General features: G+C 29.8%; 2 protein-coding genes across 2 annotated transcripts; one reads left to right on the forward strand and one right to left on the reverse strand.

Annotated features, from left to right (window-relative positions):
- The first annotated feature begins 8434 nt into the window (after window positions 1-8434).
- On the forward strand, window positions 8435-14176 carry LOC100781451 (serine carboxypeptidase-like 20). Its single transcript, XM_003534460.5, has 14 exons — window positions 8435-8959; window positions 9300-9451; window positions 10030-10106; window positions 10616-10738; window positions 11011-11113; window positions 11566-11603; window positions 11852-11953; window positions 12194-12286; window positions 12416-12655; window positions 13052-13117; window positions 13213-13334; window positions 13442-13555; window positions 13673-13718; window positions 13815-14176. Exons 1-14 carry the CDS (start codon window positions 8799-8801, stop codon window positions 13896-13898), a joined length of 1521 nt encoding a protein of 506 aa, XP_003534508.1. The 5' UTR covers window positions 8435-8798; the 3' UTR covers window positions 13899-14176.
- A 2618-nt stretch (window positions 14177-16794) lies between these two features.
- On the reverse strand, window positions 16795-21406 carry LOC100782003 (probable protein phosphatase 2C 33). The gene is made up of 5 exons (XM_003534461.5): window positions 20190-21406; window positions 19130-19519; window positions 18919-19036; window positions 17721-17944; window positions 16795-17618 (listed from the first exon to the last, which is right to left on the reverse strand). The coding sequence occupies exons 1-5, from the start codon at window positions 20439-20441 to the stop codon at window positions 17133-17135; spliced, it is 1470 nt and encodes a 489-aa protein (XP_003534509.1). The 5' UTR covers window positions 20442-21406; the 3' UTR covers window positions 16795-17132.
- Window positions 21407-24773: the final 3367 nt, after the last annotated feature.

A 24773-nucleotide genomic window follows, 5' to 3' on the forward strand; every position in this document is an offset into this window, starting at 1 on the left:
TTGTTTCTCATGCATCTTTTCCATGATAAATGTGACTAGTAATCATCTTTTTCTCTTTGATGTTTTGAACAAAGCATCTCTAGAAGGTATGAAGCAGCATGGTGGCTAAGAAAAAAATAGTTTGATATATGTTAATCATCTAGAAGTGTCCGAGCATTATGTCTTCTATTTAGGTTTCGTTGAAAAATCTATTCTTTACGCATACGGACTAGTGTAGTGTTGGTGTCAACTGGTAAAGTTTACAAGCTAGTGTTGGAAGATGTATTTGATGGGTGAATTTGATTCTTCGAAGAGCTTGTTTCAGGTTGGAACCTGAAATCGAATTGAAGTGCTTCGTTGAAATAGTTGAAGATTTTAGTAGAGAATAGAAATCGAATATTGAAGAAATGAGGAAGTGAAAGTGCTGAAAATTGTTAAATGTCGGTGACAAATTTACTATATAAGTAGATTATGTGATTCATATTTTGAAATTGTCAAAGGCAAAAGAGCATGAATATAATAATTTCTTGGGTCTTCAACATAGGTAGAATGAGTAAGAAAGAACAAGAACTTAGTCTTGGATAGACGCCCAACACATGAATTTATTCGTCTAGGGCACAAGCAATTGCAAGTCTCAAATTCTAGGGTCAGTTTGGTTAAGAAATAAGTTAATTTTGCAGCACATAATCTAGTAAGGGCTTTAAAATTTTATGTTAACTCTCATAAATTTGATTATATATCATCTTATATTATTTCACAGATTATGAATGAAATGATATATTTCTTTGGTTCATATATATGTATATATATAAGATTCGATTATCTAATTCTTAATTACCTAATTCATCAAAATTAAAAAAAGTGATTAATTTAGTTGGTAGTAATAAATTTGTCTAAAATTTATAATTTTTTAAAATTATTCTTGTTATTAATATTTTTTTTCTTCTAATTATTTATATGCATTTTCTCCTTTTTTAATGAGGAATATTTTTAATCTAAAAAAATTATAAATTGATTCTTATAAAAATGAATCACTATCAATTTAAACTTAAATCTAATAATTAAAAACGGAAAGAGTAAGTATCCTTCCTTTCAAAAAAAAATTACATTAGAGGATAATTAAGAGAAATATAAGCCTACCCAGCCCTTTTTTTTTTTAATTTCTATTTAGCCAATGTTTGCGTTCAATTTCGTTAGTGTCAATTAAATCCCAAAAATAAAAAACCTTATTGCTAATGATATGGTAGCTAAAAGCCATGCATAAAGCTAGATGGAAGGGCTTACCTCTACAACCAACCCTAAACACCTTTTCTATGGAAAGTAGAACAGCACATGATGATTGACGATTGAAATCAAAGCCCCTAAACACCTTTTTTTATGGAAAGTTGACCAGCACATGATGATTGTCTAATTGAAATCAAACCAAAAGCCAAACGAAAGATCGAACACTCGCTTAGCTCCACTAAATCTTATTGCTAATGACCATGGTTGCTAAAAGCCAAGAAAATGAAAGAGCATGCCTCTACAACAACCCCTAAACACCTTTTCTATGAAAGTAAAACAAAATCAAACCAAAGCCCAATGAAAATCGAACATTCTCTTAACACTACACGTCAACTTTAGAATCTAGTAGATATATATTTTTATTTAATTGAGTAATGCATCAAATTAAATCCTAAAATTATAAGGATGAGTTAATTTAATTTCTAAAGTTATAAAATAATAAATTTAATATTTGACTATCACAATTTTTATTCTAATTGTTTCTAAAATTGACACCAGCCGCCAATTTAGTTCTTTACAAATTGGCCTCTAAATTTGGCCTCAAATTTAATAATCATTATGAATTTGGCCTTTAAATTTAATAAGATTGTCAATTTAATCTAGTCTTTAAAGTTAACAATCATTATCAATTTTTTCTCTGAATTTAATAATCATCATAAGTCGATTTGATCCCTAATATTAGGAATTAAATTAACTTTATTTTAATAAGAATTACATTAATTAACTCACAATATAATTAAAATTGATCAATAATGATTAACATGATTAACATATATAAGTGATAATGATTTATGTTCTTTAATAAATTAGTTCATAATTTGAATTATGTTTAATATTTAGATATGAAATAAATCATGTTAAAAAAAGAATACATGTTATAAAAAAAACATACTTAAACGTAAATGGACGGATGCTGAACTATCAAAATGACTAATAGTTATTAAAGTCGGAAAATATATCCTTAATAAAATAAATAATTAATACTTCCTCTATTCCATTTATTTTAACGTTTTTAGGGAGAGAAAAATGACCCATTTTCATTTTACAATATTAATGGAATATGAAAAAAATCCGACTATATCTGTAATCTTTATTTTAGAATGATATATATATATATATATATATATATCCCGTATCTTTATTGTAGATTGAGAGATAATTCTGTAACAATATATATTTGGTATATGCGTCTTGTTGAGGATGATGGTTAAGAGGTTTGGTTTTTTACATTTTAAGTCAGAGGAAGCTTTAGCAGCTGATTGGATGATTTTGGTAGACAATCCGAAATAAGAAGCGTGCAATTTGTTCTCACAGTGCGATATAGTAATGTAATTCTGCATATTAGTAGTAGTGCCACCTGTGCAAACAGAAATTATAATTTTAGGGATTCTTTTAGAATTTTATATCTAAGGACTAAAATGATGATAAGTTATAATTTTTTTTTTTGAGTGTTGAATATTTTTTTATGAGGGTAAGTGACAATTTCAGAAATTAAATTAATTATTTACTTCTTAAATAAAGATAATTTCAAGGATTAATTAAATATTTATTCCAATTTTATGTATATTTATAAATTATAATCAGGTTCTAGAACCCTAAACTTTATAGTTTTTGCATTAATATGGTTCTAGCTTTAGACCCAATTCCTCACATGAAATTATTTTTTAACATGAAGTTAATTATAAGCATACATTCTATTATCCTTCATTTCATTTTGATTCCATTTTTTCTTTGTATTTATATATTTTTTTCTCACATCACATTTCATATTTGTTACTTTCTTCTTTATTTTTTTCCTAAGTTTAATTACTTCTTTATAATTTCAAAATTTATTCATTTTAGTCTTCAAAATTTATTTATTTTAATCTTTATAATTAATAGGTGAATTTTTTACTCTTTAAAATTTACATTTTAATTTCCAAAATGAGATCCCTGTCCAACAAAGTTAAAAAAAAATTAATGGTCGACACCTTTTGGAAATTAAAATATAAATTTCAGAAAAAAATCACTTATTAAACCTCAAGAACTAAAAAATCCATTTATTAATTATAAAAACTAAAAAGGATAAATTTAAAAATTATAGAGATTAAATAAATAATTAAACATTTTTCTTATCTCTCTTTGGAAAGTCCCAAAATAAAATGGATGATTGGATTATCAGTACACATATGATATTTACTAATATTTTTTTGTCTAATACTTATTAAAAATATTCCTAAAAGTTTTTCACAATATTTAAAAAATTGTAAAATAAAAATAAGTGTTTATTAATATATTTTTGTGATATTTTATTAAATATTATATATAATTTATATTGTTGAATTTTTAACAATATAATTTATACACAACATTTGATAAAATGTTAAAAAAAAGTTACAAAAAATTTTAACGATATTTTTATTAAGTGTTAGAAAAATATTATTAAAGATTATATGTTGTAGTGGATGTTTACAATTTCCCTTAAATTAACTCATAATCAGGTCGCAGCTGGCACCAAATTCCAAAAGCACAAAGTTAACCGAAAAAAAAAAAGAGTAAATCTAAAAGCAGAGAAACAGATTGTCAACTTCTTTATTCAGATTCAGAGAATGGAATATAATTTTTTTTTCTTTTCCTTTTTGCGGGGTCTACACCTTCAAATAGAATTTGTAGGTAAAATTGTACATAAACAGGCTTTGGCCAACATATCAGTTACGTTCTATAAAGCCAGACAAAAATATACATGTTCTAGCTTTGGTTTGTTGTATGTAATTGCTTCCATAGCATGCTCTTCTTGGTTTGTTCCTACCACATGATGTTTCGTGTTAGCTTAAGGATGAGGTATTTTTGTGCTAAACACCATTTTTTTTCCTTGATGTTCCCTCCATGCAACAGCAAAAATTAATTGCTTGTCTCAGTTCCCTATGGCTAAAACCTAAAAAGAAAAATAAAAAATAAAAGTTTCATTTTAAGGAAATCGATAAATAAGACGGCAAAATTGCCCAGCATGCATTGTTAGCACCTCTCAAACGTAAAGATAATACTACACTCTGACATATTAAATTTGATATATTTCATATTGTTAACTAAAATTTATTGAAGATTAAAAAAAATCATAAATGAGACTTATTGATAAGAAATAGAATTATTAAATTTTTAAAATAAACTTCGACTAATAATTAAAAAAGTATGTTACTCACGTTCTTCATGTCATCATTGGTACCCCCATATCATCATATGTTTCCCCTTAAAATCCAATTACACCTTGTTGGTCATAGAAATATCAGTAGTGTATTTCAAGTTTTCAACACAAATAAAGTCTCCAATTAATTAGCCCATCGCATATATCTTGATGGGTATTATAGTATTTTTTTTCCTTCATTTTGGGAAATTTGCGGTGGAAATAAGATATATATATATATATAAAGAGAGAGAGAGAGAGAGTGATAGACAATTTTGGAGGAAAAATAAGAGAAAGATTAAAAAAAAATTGAAATATAAAGTATGATGAAAGATAATAATAGATGTATCTTAAACATTATCTTTTGTAATATTGAGAGATGTTGGATGTTCTATTACTTTACATAAGTTTTTTTGGTTTGATAGGAATTAAAAATACTGGGGGATGCAGTACATATAAATTTCCATTTCTTGTAAGTTGTAACTAATATCCAAGCTTGAATAAAAATGATATCTTCATTTATTAATCCAAGGATGACGCGAAGGTATGTACTGAAACGCTTTTCTATAACAAATGGAATTTGGAGCCTCTGGATATAAATGGCAAGCAGGCAAGGTAATATGTGGATGAGGTTTTGTGAAAGTGAAACAGCAACTGGTGGTATGTATATGTATGTGTGGTCTAGCTAGCACATGCACATCATATTAAGCACTTCTGGTTAATGCATGTTGGTATAACACTTAAAATTTTGATACAATTAAATTTTTATCTTTTTTCTGTGTATAGGTTCAAATTTCTTTGATAAACAATCCCTTTAAATAAGATTTTTTAGCACCTAAGAACTAGCTGATTAAATGCATTTGCAATTCAACCATCGACTCGCAAGCTTAAGTTGTCATGGCGTCATAACTCATACTCATAGTATTAAAGTGTCTTCTTGTTTTATCACTTTTTTATAATAAAAATACTATTAAGCACTTCCATAATCTAGTACCAACTATATCAACCACTCCAACTGAACTTCTCTTATAAGCTCAGTCCTGACTCTGAGTCATCCACTAGAGATCCAGAAAAAGCTAATTGAGAGAAAATGAAAACCACGTTTGTCCTTTTATAGAATTAATGAAAAGTAGAAGGAGGCAAAGGGGCCACTAACGCACAAACCATTGAAATCAACGCAATTATTAATTTCCCACTAACTGCATTTGCGTCCTATATGCATGCCACTATTTTTCTAGTCAATAGTAGTCATAGTGCACTTTGGTTTCACAAGTCTTAGACAGCAACATTAAGCATATTGCATTTGAGAGCAAGTCCAAAGGAGGGTGAAAGGGTAAGAATGAAGACAAAAATGCAAGCATGTTTGCCAGAATAGCATAAACTGATTGATAAAAAGAGCCATTGTCAGATAAAATTCCATTCCATTATTCCATAAAGGAAACAGCATCCCACTAGTACTACTATGCTGAGTGTACACACATGTATCATGCCCAATATATGATTAATTAAAGCAATAACCACCCAAATGCTTTGTACTATTTGTTTAACTTAGGGTTAGTCTTCCTAATTAATTTTCCAAATAGGGCTTTACCTTTTTTACCCAAAATTTGGTTTGGTTTGCCTCCTTAATTTTCTCATTGCCTTTATTTGTTTTTACTTTGGTTAATGCCGACAGTGACAAGGGTAAACAGTAACAAAGCCACGTTAGTTTGAGAGGCTCCCGAAATTTTATTTCCCAAAGAATAGAGGTATCTTTTTATTTAATTCACAAAAAAATATCTTTTTAAAAAAACAAAACATAAATATATTTTTCATACATACATATAATCCATTTTGTTTTTACAACCTAAACTTTATTTTCTTATTTTTATTACCTGAAAATTATTTATGTTTAATTTTAATACATGAACTTTTTTAATTAAAATTCAAAGTTATTCTTAGAGTGTATAATGTGAGAAGCCTAACTCAACCCCAAAAGCTAGCTCAAGGGGTGAGTGTTGTCCCTCACTTTATATATTCTAATGTGTGATTACTTTTAGTCGGTGTGGGACTTGGATTATTTCCAACACACCCCTTCACGTCAAACACTTATTGGGCTTGATGCGTGAACAGATGGTGGGTGTTTGTCACCATAAAGCAAGGGCTAGCGAAAGTGTGTAACAACAAACAAAACATTAAGATTGAAACCAAACTCGTCAACCAACAAAACATTACACTCCATTATAGTATCAAAGATAAAAATAAATAAAAATTATGGGAGACAAACAACAAAAACACATGTATAATCATCTAAATCTAAAGAAAAGAAAGTCATATTTATCCCTAAGAAACTCTTCTTAGAATAAAAGATGAAAGAGAATCTAACCACAAACTAAATCATTTTAAATCTTATACATTGTTATTAAAAAAATCTTATAAATATGCTGGCAAGATTTTTTCAATCGTTTATCGACACTAATTAGTAACCACAAAATTAAGATTTTTCTTGTTGAGCAAAAAAAAAAATGTTTTTCTTCGTTCAACAAAGTTTCTTATGTTGGATTTCTACTTTTATACTTTAAAGACATTAGTAAAGCTTATATTTTGTTGTATATAGCTATTTTGTTTGTCTCGCTGTAAGCATCTATCTTAGAGCTGTTTATTTTGTAAGTATTCTCCGCTTTTTCCTCCGTGATTTCTTCGGTGAGATGTACTTACTACTTCCAATTTTTCATAATTTATATCAATCAATAGTTAGAATAAAAAAGTAGTTTAGAAAAAAAAAATTGTTCTGAGATGGATACAATTTAATAAAATTAACTAATTTCTTAATAAGTATAAAATTATTATTTTCTTACAATAGAGTCGAGAGAAAGTAATGATTAAGGTGATAATTAGTTTAAAATTATTTGAAATTAATTATGTATTGATAATAGTAGCATTTAAAGTTATTATCATTTAAAATAAAATATTTTATGTGTGAAAATACTAAATATTTTTAAAAATTAATATTTTTTAAAAGTTACACATTCAAACAATTACAAAGAAAAAAAATTTCAACCCCTTAAGGTTTCTAGATTCATCCATGACTATCAATCTTTTTATATTCTTTTGACTGTTTCTTTCAAATAAAAAATCCTTAAAATTTACCTTATTTGCCATATTTTTTCCTCCTCTATGCCAAACAAATCATAAAAGCAAAGAAAAATATAGATATACACTCCAATTTTAAAATGTAAGAAGTGACATGAAAGAAATAAAATAGAGGTTTTAAAATAGGCTAGTTAAGGTGGGAAAAGTGAGTCAAGTGAAGCTAACTCAAATTTCTTATGAGTTATATATTTGTTGACTCGGTATGTCCCTCTTAACAATAATTTCTTAAGGGTACATTAGACAATTCTCTTTTGGTTATTTTATTTTTCACTTATTTAATAAATATTATTAATTCGTAGGATATTTAATAGAAAGTGGATTTTAAATGCATATTTGTTATGAGATATTTGTAGAAGAAAAATGAATTTAATGCATTTATTATTTGATTATTATGTATATATGATATAAATACAATATTTTATATAATCAGTTGAAATTACTTTGATTTAATATTTTCAAAAGAAAATAAATTTAGTATTATATATATATATATATATATATATATATATATATATATATATATATATATATATATATATATATATATATATCATAAAAACAATTCAATTAATGAATTATAATGTTTTAAAAAAAATATTAAAAAATCATATTTCACTCCATTAAAGATAGTCAATTTAAACAATTGAAAATTTAAAAGAATATACAAAAATTTAAAGAATTACTTTTTTAACTTTCAGAAATGATATTTAATCATAAAAATAATTTTAAAAACATCTCCAAAAGATGTATAAAATGTTGTTAAACAATATTACAATCTACGTCGAACATAAAATATTCCGTGCAAAAGACTAATTAGTTAAAAATTTAGCACACGTGTGGCGTGGTTTATCTAACAAATGCAACTCGCATGTAGAGATTGACCCGCCCAAGCTACGGCTTTTCTTCTTAGCTTTCTTCCAATGCCGTGGTATAAATTCCAAACTCACCTTTATCCAATAAATATTTTAAAATCAAATAATGCTTGACCTTGACTTCTTTTTTTGTATTCCTATCAGAAGATTTGCAATTTATTAAACTAAATTCAATAATCCCTTTATACAATATTAGTCAAGCTCATTTGAATTTAAACTCACCTTTAACCTTGGTCTTGACTATTGCAGTAAAGCTTAAGTAATGATTCTTCTTTTCTTTCTTAATATCATTCACACACCTCACATATTTATATATATAGCCATGCCTTGCTCCTTGCTCCATTCCATCACTTTTCTTCCCAAAAAATTGAATGGCCATGGAAAATAAAAAAATTATAGAGTATTGGGTTGTGTCTATACTTTGCATGCTTTTGTCGGGTCATTGGATCTCTGTTCAAGCTGCCCCTGCACCCTCTCTCATCACACAACTCCCTGGCTTTAACGCCAATTTCCCATCCAAGCACTATTCCGGGTACGCACACATCATTTTCATCAAGATCAAGAAACCTAATATCTTAATTACAATTAGTTTTTACGTATATTTCTCATCAAATTAACACTCACCAACTTATTGCATAAATTAAATCCAATTTACACGTCTCCACTTTTTCAAAACTTTCAGATAATTTTCGTACTAGTTGGGAAAATTTTAATTTTAATTAAGCCTTAATATGGTACTTCAAAAACTTTATAATGCATAGATGTTTTAATTTCATCAATTAACTCGAGTGACGTCACTACAAATTAAAACGGGTTATCTTTTAGGTAAACTAAAGGAGATTTTTTTTGTTGGGTTCAATTATTGACCTCAGATATATAAGTATTGATGGAAATACTGAAAGTGGGAAGAACCTGTTCTACTACTTCGTTAGTTCAGAAAGAAGTCCAGAGAAGGACCCAGTTGTGCTATGGCTGAATGGTGGACCTGGGTGCTCCAGCTTTGATGGCTTTGTTTATGAGCATGGTAGGCTAATTATTGTACCTTATTTTTTATTCATTGGAAACCATAATAATGGCACTTTATATATGTCTCATCATCATATTAATCTTCAAGACTTTAACCACCACCAAATGGTTAGTATGAATAAAATTAGATTCAGTATATTTAAATAAAGTCTTAGATTTGAAAACCTTATGATTAAGATTAAATATTCTACAAAAAATAGTTAATTAGATTTTCGGTGACAAAAAAAAATAAAAATCTTCAACGGTTCTGGATGGGCAGGCTAGGGGTACAAAGGCAAAATTTGAATTTTGAAAAATTTGGTCACTTTTTCTTTTAGTTAGAAGTTGGCATCTGTTTATCAAATCGGGGACCAATTTTAAATATTACGCGTCTTTACATTAATTTCTTCCCACATCATCAGCTTTTGGAAGGCGTGCATATAAGGGAAAAATGTTGAGCCACTGACATAGTAAGAGTTTAAGAAATTGTTCTCTTGGACGTCCTTTCCTCACCTTGAATAAATATATTGTAATTATTGTTTTGTTTTTTTGTGTTGATCGATTATATATGTGATTGTGAAATGTGGGTGCATGCAGGACCATTCAACTTTGAGGCTGCAAATTCGAAAGGGAATCTACCCACTTTGCATATCAATCCTTACAGCTGGTCTAAGGTAAGAACGTGACTCCCAGAAATTAATATTGCTATATTTGCATCTAATTATACATTATAATAATTCTGTTGATGTTTATTACCCAATCTTGTGTTAAGATGGCATGTAGTATACATATGAGTCAAGTTTTAAATGATTTTTATTAATTATATATACTTGAACATAATTGCGATTTTCTCAACTTGCCAACTTACGCATCAATCCTAAGAGCACATGGAATGATGGAAAATAATTGAAGAGGATATAGTTATCCTTGGCCATTTGTTTAATAAATATTTAATATGTTCGATTTATATGATACAATACAATTTCATATCGATGAAAGAAATTAGATTAGAAATGGTTCCAAAATTTTAAAAAACAGAGTTGAATTACTTAATGTTTTATTTTCTAGTTTACATTTCATTCGCATTAAAAATGCATTTCTCTCACAAATTACAATTAATACTTTTTTTTATTTGAAGTAATGGCACCTTTACATTTACTATCTTTATCCATCTTAATTTCAGGTTTCCAGCGTTATATATTTGGATTCCCCTGCTGGTGTTGGGTTCTCTTACTCCAAGAACACGAGCAAATATGCTACTGGGGACCTTGAAACTGCGTCTGATACCCATCTTTTCCTCTTAAAGGTACTTCCAAGAGAGGATATTAGCATTTGAAATAAAATTAACATTAGCATTGGAAGGATATATAAGAATAGGATCAAATTAACCTAATTAGTATATTACGTACGCACGTACGCAATATTATTCTAATATTCTATTTTAGATGCTTACACTCCAATCTTCATAATTAATTGTTAGTTTGCATGGCACAACAATGATACACATGCACAAAGCATGGTGCAAATAACAATGGTACATTTTTTGTTGCTTATATTTTATTTTTCTTTTATTGGCAGTGGTTTCAGCAATTTCCGGAATTCCAGGCTAATCCATTTTATATTGCTGGGGAGTCTTATGCCGGAGTTTATGTGCCTACTCTAGCTTTTGAAGTTGCTAAAGGTAAAGTCTAATTCGATAGCTAAAACAATAACATGAACGCTTAATTTATATATTTTTTTTTTCATAAGTTTGTAACTTAAAATATAAAATACAGAGTTTACTTTCCATATACTACTATTCTGTAAAAACATTTAGATTGGCAACTAATTAAAAAATTGTGATTAATATGACTTTTAAGATAATAATTATAATATATATATATATATATATAAATGAAGGTTTGTGATTCAACAATAATATAATAATTTTTTATCTTATCAATGTATAGACTATTTTCTAAATTTTAAAGTGTTGTCTAAGTTTCATGTATATGTTATAACCTATAAAAAAAAAGTTATATACTCAGAAAGGATGTGTGATACTACAGTGATATCAAAGTTTTTAATTCCATCTTGCTTTATGTATTTATATGATTGGTTTATGAGCATAAATTGTTTGTGTGTCCATGCCAGGAATCCGGAGTGGTACAAAGCCCGTGATCAATTTTAAGGTACAATTTCTTTTACGTATAATAAAATATTTTATGATAGTGAAAGCTAGTAACTTTTTTTTTTGGACATATTAAATTTTACGCGAGTCCTAAAGCTTTGACGTAGAAAGCCAGCAAATACTTAATAATAAAAAAAATATTAAAAGGTGTATATAAATTATGTTACAATTACATATCTTTTAAGTTTTGACGTACGTAGAAAGCCAGCAAATACCTTAAATTTCATTTGACTTTTATTTCTTGTGTAGGGTTACATGGTTGGAAATGGTGTCACGGACGAAATATTTGACGGCAATGCTCTTATCCCATTTGTGCACGGGATGGGCCTCATATCCGACACTATCTATGAGGTATTGAATAAAAATTAATTTAATTTGTTAAGTACAACTTAATTCATTGGTTAATTATCTTATTTTTTATATACAAGGTAGTGAAATTTTATATGCTGTATTAAGTTATTAAGTATACTACTTTTAATTATATTTTCTTTTTTATTAAATGTCGTCTTGATCGATGTCTTGAAAGCATTAATTAGTTAGCATTTATTTGGTCTCATTATTAATATTATGCAAATCAATTACAATTTGCAGAATTTACAATCTTCCTGCAAAGGAAACTACTACGATGCTTACTCTTTGGACGAAAATGATGTGTGTTACAAGAACATTGAAAAATTTGACAGGGTGAGACACATTCATAGAGAACAAGAAGATGGCAGCAGCATGAATGGGTTTCTTTTTCTATTTTTCTTCTTCTCGTTATTATGAATAATAAGAACTAATTAAACATGATTATCATTGCCATGATATCAGGCCATTGATGGGCTTAACGTGTACAACATACTAGAGCCATGCTACCATTTCCCTGGTGATGCCACAGCCAAAGAAAATGGAAGCTTACCAAAGAGTTTCAAGCAATTGGGGGTTACTGAGAGGCCTCTTCCAGTGAGGAATAGAATGTTTGGTAGAGCTTGGCCTTTTAGAGCACCAGTCAAACCTGGCCTTGTTACATTATGGCCCCAATTGACAGAAACCAGTCATGTCGCCTGTGTTGTAAGTTATCAATCATGTCTCAATATTTATCATGCTCATTCTTGTATGCAATTAAGTATGTTGTAGACAAATCTTGATAATTCGTGAAGCTTTTAATTTTAGAGAGTCTAACTCAATCATAGCTAGTGTAACATTTTTTTATTAATATTTAGTTAATTTAAATGTGAAGACATGAAAAAAATTCTCAGGTGCATTATGTTATGGTTCAGGACTATCATAATTCCTGTTTATCTTTATATGACATCTGATTGATTAATATTATTAATTTTTTTTTCTTGTAAATTAAGAAATTTATACACGTGTCATGTAGAGATCGGTTAAAAGTATGAAATAGGTTATGATCTCAAATTAGTGAAATGATAAAATTAATTCTGTTTTTGATCTGGCAAAGAGCAGAGCGATGAAGTAGCAAGTTCATGGCTAAACAACGTTGCAGTCAGGAAAGCAATTCATGCTGAATCGGTAGGTAATCACTATCATTAGTATTAATCATATTTTATGTTAACAGTTAAGGTAATAATGACTGAGGATTAATTAACTTTTATACATATGAACAGGAAAAAGTGGCGGGTCCGTGGGAATTATGTACGGGAAGGATAGAGTACCATCACAATGCTGGAAGCATGATTCCTTACCACAAGAACCTAACCAGGCTGGGCTATAAGGCACTTATTTTCAGGTGCCAACTACAATCTAATTGAATTTCAAGAATGTTATTAATTAATAGTAATATGCTTAATTATGTGAAATTCTTAATTAACTATGTATGATCATGGGTCATGGCAGTGGCGACCATGATATGTGCGTGCCATTTACCGGAAGTGAGGCTTGGACACGATCTTTGAGATATAAGATTGTGGATGAATGGAGGCCATGGAACTCAAATAACCAAGTTGCTGGGTATGCATGTCAACCCTCTATGCCTAACAAATTCTTGTACTTGTATTAGTAAAGTTGTTCAATTAGCTAGCATCCAAAACAACACAATATAAATTTTGTTCAATTGAAATGGCACAGGTACTTGCAAGCGTACGAGAACAACCTCACCTTCCTCACAATCAAGGTAAATTAAATCAACTTAGTTATATATCACACCAAATAATAAATTGTCAAATAGTTAACTAATAATTAGGTGATTTATTTACCAAATATGGTGCAGGGAGCTGGGCACACCGTGCCGGAATATAAGCCGCGGGAAGCGTTGGATTTTTACAGCCGTTGGTTGGAAGGAAAGCAAATATAATTAATTAAGGCAATGCATCATGTGGCGTAAAATAAAACTTACATGGATTAATGAATACAAGTTACAGCAGTGCATTGTAGCTTTTTCGTTACTGATTTATCCTTTACATCAAATATTCATATGAATGGGATTTCACAAAAAGTAAAAGAAGAAAAAAAATCATATGTAAGGGATTATTATTTAACTGTAATCTGATTGATATATCAATCCTTTCGAAGAGAGGATGTTGGAAGCTTGTAATCTGATAAGTGATAAGTATAAGCCTTTTGTTTTTGTAAGTGCGGGCCAGTCAGCCAGGCCATTCTAGCACCTTCTTACCAATCATCCATGAACGCATTTATTTGCTAGCTTCTCGATTTAGGTCCCATTTAGAACAGGAGTTTAACTACAAATTATTCCAACTTTTCTTATCACGTCAATATTTGTATTATGTATTTGAATCAAGAGTTTACGAAAATAGTAACTTATGAGATATGTATTAGTTGCTTTTAAAATAAGCTCTAGCTTATATTATATCAAGAGTTATTGAGTGGAATACTTCTATAAAAAATTACCCTAGCCTTGGAGTAACTTAATCTCCGCGTACATACATATATAGATAGAGGAGTTTTATTATGACATAATTGAAGAATGAATTTGGGTCATTAGATCAAATCATGAAAGAATAATTTTTTGTATGTTAGAGGAGTTAATCTTGACCATATAACTCATGTGTTTTAGTCTTAATTATTTGCGATAAAATATAGTGACCAATATTTTTTTTTTCTGAAGACCAATACCTCTACCTTACCATTAGAGAGATAAGAAAAACTTGATTTTTACCCTTAATTTTATTTTCCAATCATTACAAAATTAATAAAATATAATAAAAAAAATTATAGAGTGATAAATAAATTTGAACTTGTAAGTGATCCCAAACTAATCTGACACACAAATTAAATAAATTGAAAAAATATTTACTCTATTTTTTTATAGAATTTATTTGGCCCGTTCCACTTAACCAATAAGTTGAGATGAGATAGTTGCTCAAGTGAGATGGAACAACTCATGTTAACATGTTTTTATTTTTCTAATTTTTTAAAATTTATTACTTTTTATTTAAATTTTTCTTGATATTTTTGTTTTCCTTGTATTTTCTTTTTTTTTAAGTCTATTGTTATGAATTAGTATCTTGATAGATTTTTTTTCTACAAGCTGACGAATATCTTCCACAAGAAGTAATTTTGCTCTAATAAAGTAGAACTACTAAAGGTAACAAAATTCTCATTCAAGCATGTAACACGACTATATATCCATAGCTCAAACTTGACATCACAAGTTTAACCAATCTAGTGTCAATTGAATATACACTGGATAGTTATTGGTGGACTTAGTTTTGGCTCCAAAAAAAATAAATCAAGTTAAGTTTATTCACTCTGACACTTCTACCTTATTGTACATTAATATTAATATATTTTTGTTTGCACTTTATTATCATATTAACATTTTTGTAAACTATTAAATATCAAATTAATAGATAAGTTATAGTTGCATAATTAAAATATTAGGAATCAAATTTATGTTTTATAATAATAATAAAAGATAACCAAATTAAAAGAACAATAATAACATAAAGAAAATACTGGTTAAGAAATCAACAATGAAAGGTTTTTATAGGAAAGCGTTGCAATACTCCGTGATTTCTAATACAATTTGAACAACAAAAATTTTGTATTTATTGAGCATGGATTTGTGAAGTGTAATGTAAATGCTAGCTTTCATGTACAAAGTCAACAAACGAGCTGGGAAATGCGTATCAGAGATGAAGAGGGTTACTTTGTGTTGGCGAAATCGGCTTGGATGGTCCCCTGTGTCTGTGCCCTAGTTTTAGAGGGGGAAAGTTTTGCAAGCATTGCATTGGGTAATTGATTTGGACATGTCACATGTAATCTTTGAATTACATTACAAAGGATTTTTCTGAAGTTGGTTTCATCTATCAGTGATTGCAGAGAACTTCTATCTCTTTTTCCAAACTTTTGGGTTGAGTTGGTTAGGCCACAAGCTAATATAATTGTTCACATTCTTGTTGGGGTAGCTATTGATAATACTAGTCCATCTATTTATCATATGATACCATATTTTATTGTTCTTACTATCAATAATGAAATGCTATGAATTTGTTTGTCCAAAAAAATAATGGTTTTAGCCTTTTAGGACTGTGGTCATCAAAATAATAATAAATAGTTTTCAATAATTTTGTTTAAAAAACACAGGAATTTACGACGCAATAAATATAACTACTAACTGTCTTTCAACCCAAATTGGCACTTCATAGTTCATAGTCACTATCAACATCGTCTTTAAAATTTTACAAATTTAATGTCCGCTTCATTAAACGTGTGTCAGTGAGCGTGTATACATGTGTTTGCGCAAATGAAATATAGGATCATCTGCAGTTTCAAAATACGCTAGTAGCTGGAACATGTGCAGTTCTGAAACTCACCCTTCAAATTTATTAAACTAAATTCAATGCAATTTATTGTGTGTTGGAAATGTAATGGTAATAGTATGAATAATTGAAAAAAATCAAATGACACACAATTTTGCAATGAACATAGTGGTGTCACCAGCCACACAAGACACCAAACAATAGCAAACACGAGTTTTGGTTACTCCTAGCACCTGTCCACGCCAAATTCCAAACCATACCACATTAATTTCCACCCGAAAAAGAAAGATGCAAAAAGCTTTAACAATTGAGGCCACTTCATTTGATTTATGATTTATGAACCTAATCACTGTACGCGTCATTATCCCAATTTCCTTGTCATTCACCAACTTGCACAATAATGTAATAAATTAATATTAAACACCCAAACCGACGAACCACGCTACAAATTTCCAACAAAATAAGTAATTAAATAACAAGTCCTTTATAAATTATTAGGTATGAACTATGAAGAGTTTGATTTTACAAAATTTTCAAGCACACGAGAGGGAGGACAGATTTCCAGACACACTAAAACAGCCCGGCCATCCTCTCTAGTCCAAACAAAAACATCAATGGGTGGGAACATGAATATATAAATAGAAAAGAAAATTGAGCAAAAATAACAAAAATAAAAAGAGAGGGTATATGTATCCATATAATGATGATGGGAAACAAAAACAAAATAAAAATAAACAAATATAAAGTAAAAGACCATCTTTCACTCAACTCAGCATTCCTTGATTGGTTGAACCATTTTTTTTTTTTCATTTGTGTTTTCTCATCCCCTTGTCTTCTTTGTCAGGTTCAAACCTTGGGAGGTTTAGTAATGTGTTCACACGCGACACTCCTTCGAGAGCAGACCACTCTATTTCTGCATCAGTATCTATTTCCTCTTCCTTAGACTCTTCCTCGCTGTTGTTGTTGTTGTCTTCATTGTTTTCCCTGCAAGTTCCTGACCTTGCCAGACCAGTAGGTGCAGGAACATCTCCACTGTCACCGTTGTGGACTTGGATACCTGAACTAGGTTGTTCCTTGGACTTGATGACATTGGAAGCACTACACACTTTGTGGGAGTCCGAGTCCGAGTCCAGAAAGAGGCAAACCACAGCACAGTCATCCACTTTGGAGGTTGGATACTTGTACCTCCATGAGCGAACCGCTGACTCAACCAGCGCTCGTGCAGCCAAGGCACGCCTTGGCGCGGCTGCCACAATGTCCACCACTTCTTTGTTTGAGAGAACATCCCAAATCTGCCATTAATAAACAACAAACTTGAGATGAAAGTGAAAAGGGCAAGTAAAATGAAAATCTTAGTAGGCATGTGTGATGAAAATGTAAGATAGGTCTCCTACCCCATCTGTTGCCATGACAACAAATTCGTCCTTCTCGGTGACTCGTCTGTATGACACCTCGGGAACAGATATCAGGCCAAAATCTTTAAGACAAAAATCTCCAAATGCCCTTGCCATGGCAAGGCCAGGTGAGTCATTGTTTGGCAACCAGACTCGAGCAACTTCAGGTTCATCCTGAAGAGCAAAAACACGTCCTTTACATTTGCGAATTCTCTCTTCTTCAGCTGTAAAAGAGAAAAATAAATTAGGAAAGACTTGTGGACAATATGTACAGATATGACAGACCATGAAAAATAGCATTAGAGAGATGTCAACTTAATACAATGAGTTACATAGGCTAAATCTTTTCCTTTAATATGGTTATTAAACAGAAACCAAGAATGGGTTGATTCTGGATAAGTACAATTTGAGATGAGACATGACATACAAACACAATACCTAACACAACAGACATAAAAATTTGTCCATCCCCCAACCAACTAAGTGTTAGTATCCTCTCTCTACCGGTACGGATGTCCCTTTTATGGCTCATCTCTATTATTTCATGTAAATATGTAGATTAGTTATTCAAAACATGTATTCTAATCTAGAGCTCTCAAATAAATTTAACATGTGAACCCATAGTTCTTGTCCACTAATATGCCTAATGTATCACATCTTTTACTGTTAGGGTACTGCATGGACCCTTAATGATTTCCAACAATTGCATAAATTTACACAGGATCAACTGATCAAGAACATGCCCATATAATCACATAATAATAAATTTTAATGCTGAAAAAAACCTTATATTTCTTTCTTTTATCCTTATTATATTTATAGAATAATATTGAGGTTACTTGCTGGATATGACAAGGATATTTCACATCGTAAACCATTCCAATCAAGACAGAGTATATATAAAATAAGGGGGAAAAGAATTCGCAGTTGCCTATAATAGAAGGAAAATTCTCTAATCAAAAGTGTATCAGGACGCAGAATGAAAGGGAGTTAAGAATTTCAAAAACTAAAAGATCAAAAGCAGCATATCTCAATGTTTGACATCCAAGAATGATAGAAATAACTCAATAACAAAGGAGACACATTTCAACTAAACTATGTTCTTCATGGAAATGACTCGAACTGATCTGAATGTTTTCTTAAATCTGATGCCACTGTTCAACAAAGTAGGCAAGAATTTCCCAGATGAGAGATATACCTGGAAGATTGGGCTTTAGATCCACAGTTAACTGGATGGCAACAAGAGAATTGTCTTTCTCTCTTGTACCCAGAACAGCTCTAGAGTCACCAACATTTCCAATAATAAGATCACGGCCCTGTAAAGGAACCAACATATTTTATGGTAAAAAATAATTCATTAGCAAAATATTCTAACAAAATATAATCTACCAAAGGTTACAAGCCAACACCTGCTTAACCAGAGTTACTGCTGTCGTCCCACTACAGAAGCAATCAATACTTTGGTGCATCTTCAGTTCTCTATCCATAACTTTGAATGCCTTCAAAAAAGACTCTTTAAGTGTCTGAAAGATTTCTGGGTGTTTTTCTGTTTCCTCGGCATCAACAGATACCCTGGATTCATCATCAGCAGATGCAAATGCAGCCTCTTCTGAATTCATGCTTCCTGCAGTATTAACGCTAATCTCCTTGAGGACTTCTTCACCAGATGCACTTTGTTCCCAATGGGCATTCAGTTTTAGAGGAAGAGAATCCCTCACTCTTTTCGCAACCATGTGACCATACGGACCATGGCCATCAAAAACTCCACAGAAAATAGTATCTTCTCTAGAACAAAAGTTCTGCAATATATGGTAAACGGAAGCAATTAAAACAATATAAAACATTATTCAACAGAAACATACAAACAAACAAAAACCAAGCATCCACAATTGCTATTGTCTAAAAATAGATACCAAAAGATCCCTGCCCCCAGCCCCCCACATTCAATAATAAGAATGGTTTCAGATCAATACTCATGTAACTATCTACTATGTGGAGAGGAAGTACAACCAAGATCTTTCAGAACTTAAATCATCCACCATCTTCCATCAAGTGATCCCAGCAGAATAGAACATTAGATCCTTAATACACAATCATAACCAGAAACGGTCATACATAGACAAAGATGTGGTGAATTAAGAATCAGTATTGATGACAAACATGCAAAAAACCATATTTGAAAAGAAACCATGTGAACACACCGCTTGATCAATCGACACACGTCACAACCAAATCAGCATGAAGCAGGAAATGGAATTCAAGGATCAACATAAGACCTAGAAAAGTAGTGTATGTATGTAAAAAAACATATGTACAGATATGGCAAGGTACAAAATCCAAGCTGACGGAAATCAATCAACCTCATTAATGTAAAGACAGAAAAAGTGAACAAAATGTAGCAAAACAAACACTCACAAAGAGGGTAAATTGACCAAAAATAGAAATGCAAAGTCAGAAAAAGGATCTAACCTCCCAAACAACCATGGCATCCTGGTTGGTGCCCTTCTTCCCTTGTTGAGTGAACAAGGATGCAACTTGGGATGAGCCATTGAGGAAGATCCTCCCAGGGATCCTATGAAGAGGCTCATTCCTCCAATACTCAAATGAAGAGGCTCTTGATCCAAGCCTCTTCTTGGAGTTGCTCTTTCTCTTCCTGAAAGATGATGAATTTGGTGAATTGCAGGGAGGGCTCCTGCTTTCCGCAGAGAAGCAGGACCCCATCTTAAGGGCCCTTAGAATGCCAAGAATGCACTCCACACCACTCGAGCACCCACTTTCTTCCCTTGAAGGATCCGTCACAACCCTTTTGAGAATAACCAACAAAAAATCAAATCTTTCACAATCCACACAACACCACTTTTATCTTCAGAATTAAGTTGTTACTTTTGCAATCTTTCAACCACCACCCCCACACAACAATCACAATTGCACACTTTTCAGATTGAGATGGCTAAAATGGCAGCAAACCCGCTTCAGTCATCAATTAATGTGAGGAATAAAGGATAAGATAAGAAGGAAAGACACAGTTTTTTTTTTTAAATGGGAAAACCAAAAAAAAAAAAAGAACAGTCCTTTTTTCTTCTCTCTCTTACTCTTTTTGGTTATTGTGAAATACTAATAGATAACATGCAGATCTGCGTAATCCCCAATTCCCCACAAAGACCACACCACGAAGTGCACAACCTTTTTATTATTATTATTAAACCTTTCTGTTGCAAAATCGACAAAAGGGGTTAGTGAGCGACCCGAGATGTCTTCAAAGGTGGTGTTTTGAAGGCAACCCACAACAGCAAGTGAGAGTATCTATCGAACCCAGAAAGCAAGTTCTCAGCTTTGGATCAGAGGTGAAGATTGGGGGGGTTGAATTGACTGGAAAGTAGAAGCAGAAGAGAGAATGGCTCAAGTGAAATGGGCTGAATTAAAGAGAGGGAATGTGAAGGAAGAGAGAGAGAGAGAGAATGAGATTTGAGGGAGAGTGAGAAACGGACAAGTTGAAAGTGGAGAAAGAATCGGAACCACTAAGAGCGCATAGACCCAGAAAACCGTTCTTGTGTTGAGAACGTCACTTTTGGACAGAGAGAGAAGGAAACTGAGATGAGAAATAAAAGAGAAGGACAGAGGAAGTTTTTGGACAAAGCCTCCCTTATTGGACTTTTAAAAACATGTGATAAGGCTTCAAAATTAAAATACACATATTGTTTAGTTTATTTCCGACCAAGTAATGTAGTAATTCTTCCTGAAATTTATTTTAACTGATGTTTTTTTATGTAGACGTGTTTGAAGATTTAACTTCTCTCTCCACTTATAAACACTTATGACTTATCTCTCAATTGTGTCAAATTATATTTTTGTTAATTTTTATTTATTTTAAATTCTTTATATTTAAAAGAATAAAGAATTAACTTAATGCTAAATAGGTGAATTAACCCTTACTGACGGTTTAATTAGTAATATCAACTTATATTTAATATTTTTCGTTTTATTAATCCTGCACATGCCTTTATGATAAAAAAGTTAAGATTTAAATATAATTTTTGACTGAACTCGTACAATTTCCCTTATATTTGTCCAATTTATATCCTTATTTTCCAAACATGTTACTAATTTTAGGTTCTTTTTGTTTGTTTATGTTTATATTCGTGCAATTTTGGTCTTCAATCCTCATATTTTTAATTGAGTTCTTTTTTATACATCAGAAATATAAAACCAAGCAAAAACATAAACAAACAAAAAGAACCTAAAATTAGTAACATGTTTGGATAGTTATTAGAATTGATTTTGGCTTTCAATAGGGTTTTGTAGTTTTGACATTCAAAATTGAACAAAATTTGCTATAAGTTTCTAGTAGGTTTGCATCAATCATCTCTTAATTGACAAATTAATGTGTAACTAATCAATAATATGAAATTATAATATGTTCAAAAATGTAGATTCTTACCCGTGAAGTGTTTTTATATGTCATTGATTAGTTACATGCGAGACACTCAATTAAGTAAAAGATAGTCAATGCAAAAAAAAAAAAAAATCATTAAATATTTTGGATGTCAAACTAATGATGGATTTAATATTGATATTTTTATTTAATAATTTACAATGATATGTATAATATGTATATTGATATTAATATTTTATCATAAATAATTTTATATATTAAATTAATAGTGAATTTTAATTTTTTTATGAATTATATTTTTATGATTTAAATATATTTTTAATTCTTATAAAATTAGTGAATTTTGATTTTATTCTTTATAAAAAAATTGGAAAGATTGAAATTTTATGACATTTGTTAATTGCTTATGTATTTAGGATATGAAAGTCGTCGTGATATTTAATAGATTACTACATATTGAAACATTAAATTATAAATATTTTCTATAAAATTAATGATATATAATAGTCGGATGAATTATATATTTTATAATTGTTTCTCCTCTCATTCAAGTCTGAATTCACCATTGTATACAAAAATAAAACTATTTTTCAAAACATCTTTTAATTGGTCTTATCTTTGGCTACCTTAATCAAGATTGGTCCAAAAAAAATATTTAACTTGATTATTTTTTAGAAGCGAAAATCAATTATAACAAATATTATCTTATCTTGTGTACAATCACAAGTTACAACCCATTGTGAAACATTAATATTAATCTTTAGATTGATAATATATATATATATATATTACAAAATTATTAAAAAAATCATTCCTTATTTATTTTACTCAAGAATTATAATTACATATTATTTTTTAAATACATTTTCCTCACTTTTACAAGACAGATCCTTATTATGCACGTGGAAATGAACTTTTTAAAAGTGGGATTTATTGAGAGGGCAATTTCTTATATACAAAATATTTGCATAACTTTTAATTAAAATTAAAAAAAAAAGAAGGGAACAAAAATAAAAAAATAATTTTACTTAAAAATTTAATAAAAATATTTTTAAAAAATAACAATAAATAGACTCTAGCAAAGAGTCTAATTGTATTAATTAGACAATATACATTAATTATTATAAATTTTCTATATTTAAGTTTGATTCGTATGAATAATAATAATAATAATAATAATAATATATCGATTTGGAAGTCTTTATATCAACAACTCATTTAATTAATTATAATCTTGCACATCTATCTATATTATTTAAATATATCAATAATAATTGATGTAAGTAATAATAATTTATATTTCTTAATTAAATTATCTCTTGATGAAGATGAATAATTTTTAAATATGAAATAAATCATAAAAAATTGTCACTATTTTTAACGAAACAAATTCTTATAATGGTCCGTCGTGTCATCACCAAATATTTTTCAATATTCCAACTGTACTTGTTTTTCACACTTCAGTGTAGCAATTAACTTTGTTAGAATACGGCTGTTAAAAACCCATTTTTACTTGGAGTGTTACTGATTATTTTTTTTGTTTAATCATTTTTATGTCTAAAGATTACACTATTTTACCATTTTGTTGGTTTGATTTCATATCACATTTTTTAAACTTATTTAAAGCTGAAAAAAATTAAGTAAAGTTAAAAAGCTTTTGTCCCCACTCTTATAAACTTATATCTATCCTTGTTTATACATCTAACCAAATGAGATATTGTCACCACTCTTATAAACTTACATCTATCCTTGTTTATAGATCTAACCAAATGAGATGTTATAAGATCATTTTAACAGATACAAAAATCTTTTAAATGACATAATACATGATTTAATGTTATATGTCTATATTAAAAATAATTAACATACAAGTTGTTGTGTAACCAAGAGAATAAATATAAAGGAGATTTACATTAATGAGTCATGAGCAATGATAAATAAATTTGACACTACACTTTAACTCAAAACATTAAAACTTATGTTTATAAGTCTTGTCTTCACTTATATGGTATTTAACCTTTTTATTCAATTCATGATATAAGACTTCACTTCACACTTATTTCAATAATGTCTCTCTCAAATGTGAGTCTCTTCTACATAATAGTTTCTCATTCGAGAATAAGTCATTTTCATTAACGAATATTTCCATGGTGACTATTAAAACTCACATACTTTAAATATGTGTACCGTCACTCCACCCACTGGATATGTCATCTAAACCTGCTCACGGGATATGACACTGTCAAAAAAACTTTCAATAAAAAGGATCATCAAGCTAAAAATCTATCACCGTCATCTTATATGTATTTGACTAAAAGTTTGTTAAAAATAATGAATTTATAAGTTTCCAAATAAAGTTATAGGTCATCCAGTTCTATAACCATTGAAGTAAAGCCTATAATATAACATAATATTCCTATGTTCCTTTAAAGGTTTAACTACGTACCTAGGAATTAAACCCAAGATCTATAATCTTAAAATCGTCCATACTGTTGCTTCACTCTATAGGATATTTTGTATAGTAATATGCAACTGGCATTATTATTAGTGAATATTGAAGGATGCATTAAGGGTCCCAATATCCCTATCAACCATGTCCACATTGAGTCTGACATTGAAAACGTGAAGCACGCTTCTGCTTTATATATATATATATATAT

The sequence above is a fragment of the Glycine max genome, chromosome 9 (assembly GCF_000004515.6).
Source record: "Glycine max cultivar Williams 82 chromosome 9, Glycine_max_v4.0, whole genome shotgun sequence".
NCBI lineage: Eukaryota > Viridiplantae > Streptophyta > Magnoliopsida > Fabales > Fabaceae > Glycine > Glycine max.

Excerpts from the sequence above, each read along its gene's own strand:
- LOC100781451 (XM_003534460.5), top strand. The coding sequence starts at position 8,799 with ATGGCCATGGAAAATAAAAAAATTATAGAGTATTGGGTTGTGTCTATA. Across the intron at positions 11,114-11,565 it reads AGCTTTTGAAGTTGCTAAAG|GAATCCGGAGTGGTACAAAG; the intron begins GTAAAGTCTAAT and ends TGTCCATGCCAG. Across the intron at positions 11,954-12,193 it reads TATCCGACACTATCTATGAG|AATTTACAATCTTCCTGCAA; the intron begins GTATTGAATAAA and ends TACAATTTGCAG.
- LOC100782003 (XM_003534461.5), bottom strand. The coding sequence starts at position 20,441 with ATGGGGTCCTGCTTCTCTGCGGAAAGCAGGAGCCCTCCCTGCAATTCA. Across the intron at positions 19,037-19,129 it reads CAGTAACTCTGGTTAAGCAG|GGCCGTGATCTTATTATTGG; the intron begins GTGTTGGCTTGT and ends GTTCCTTTACAG. Across the intron at positions 17,945-18,918 it reads TCTAAAGCCCAATCTTCCAG|CTGAAGAAGAGAGAATTCGC; the intron begins GTATATCTCTCA and ends TCTCTTTTACAG.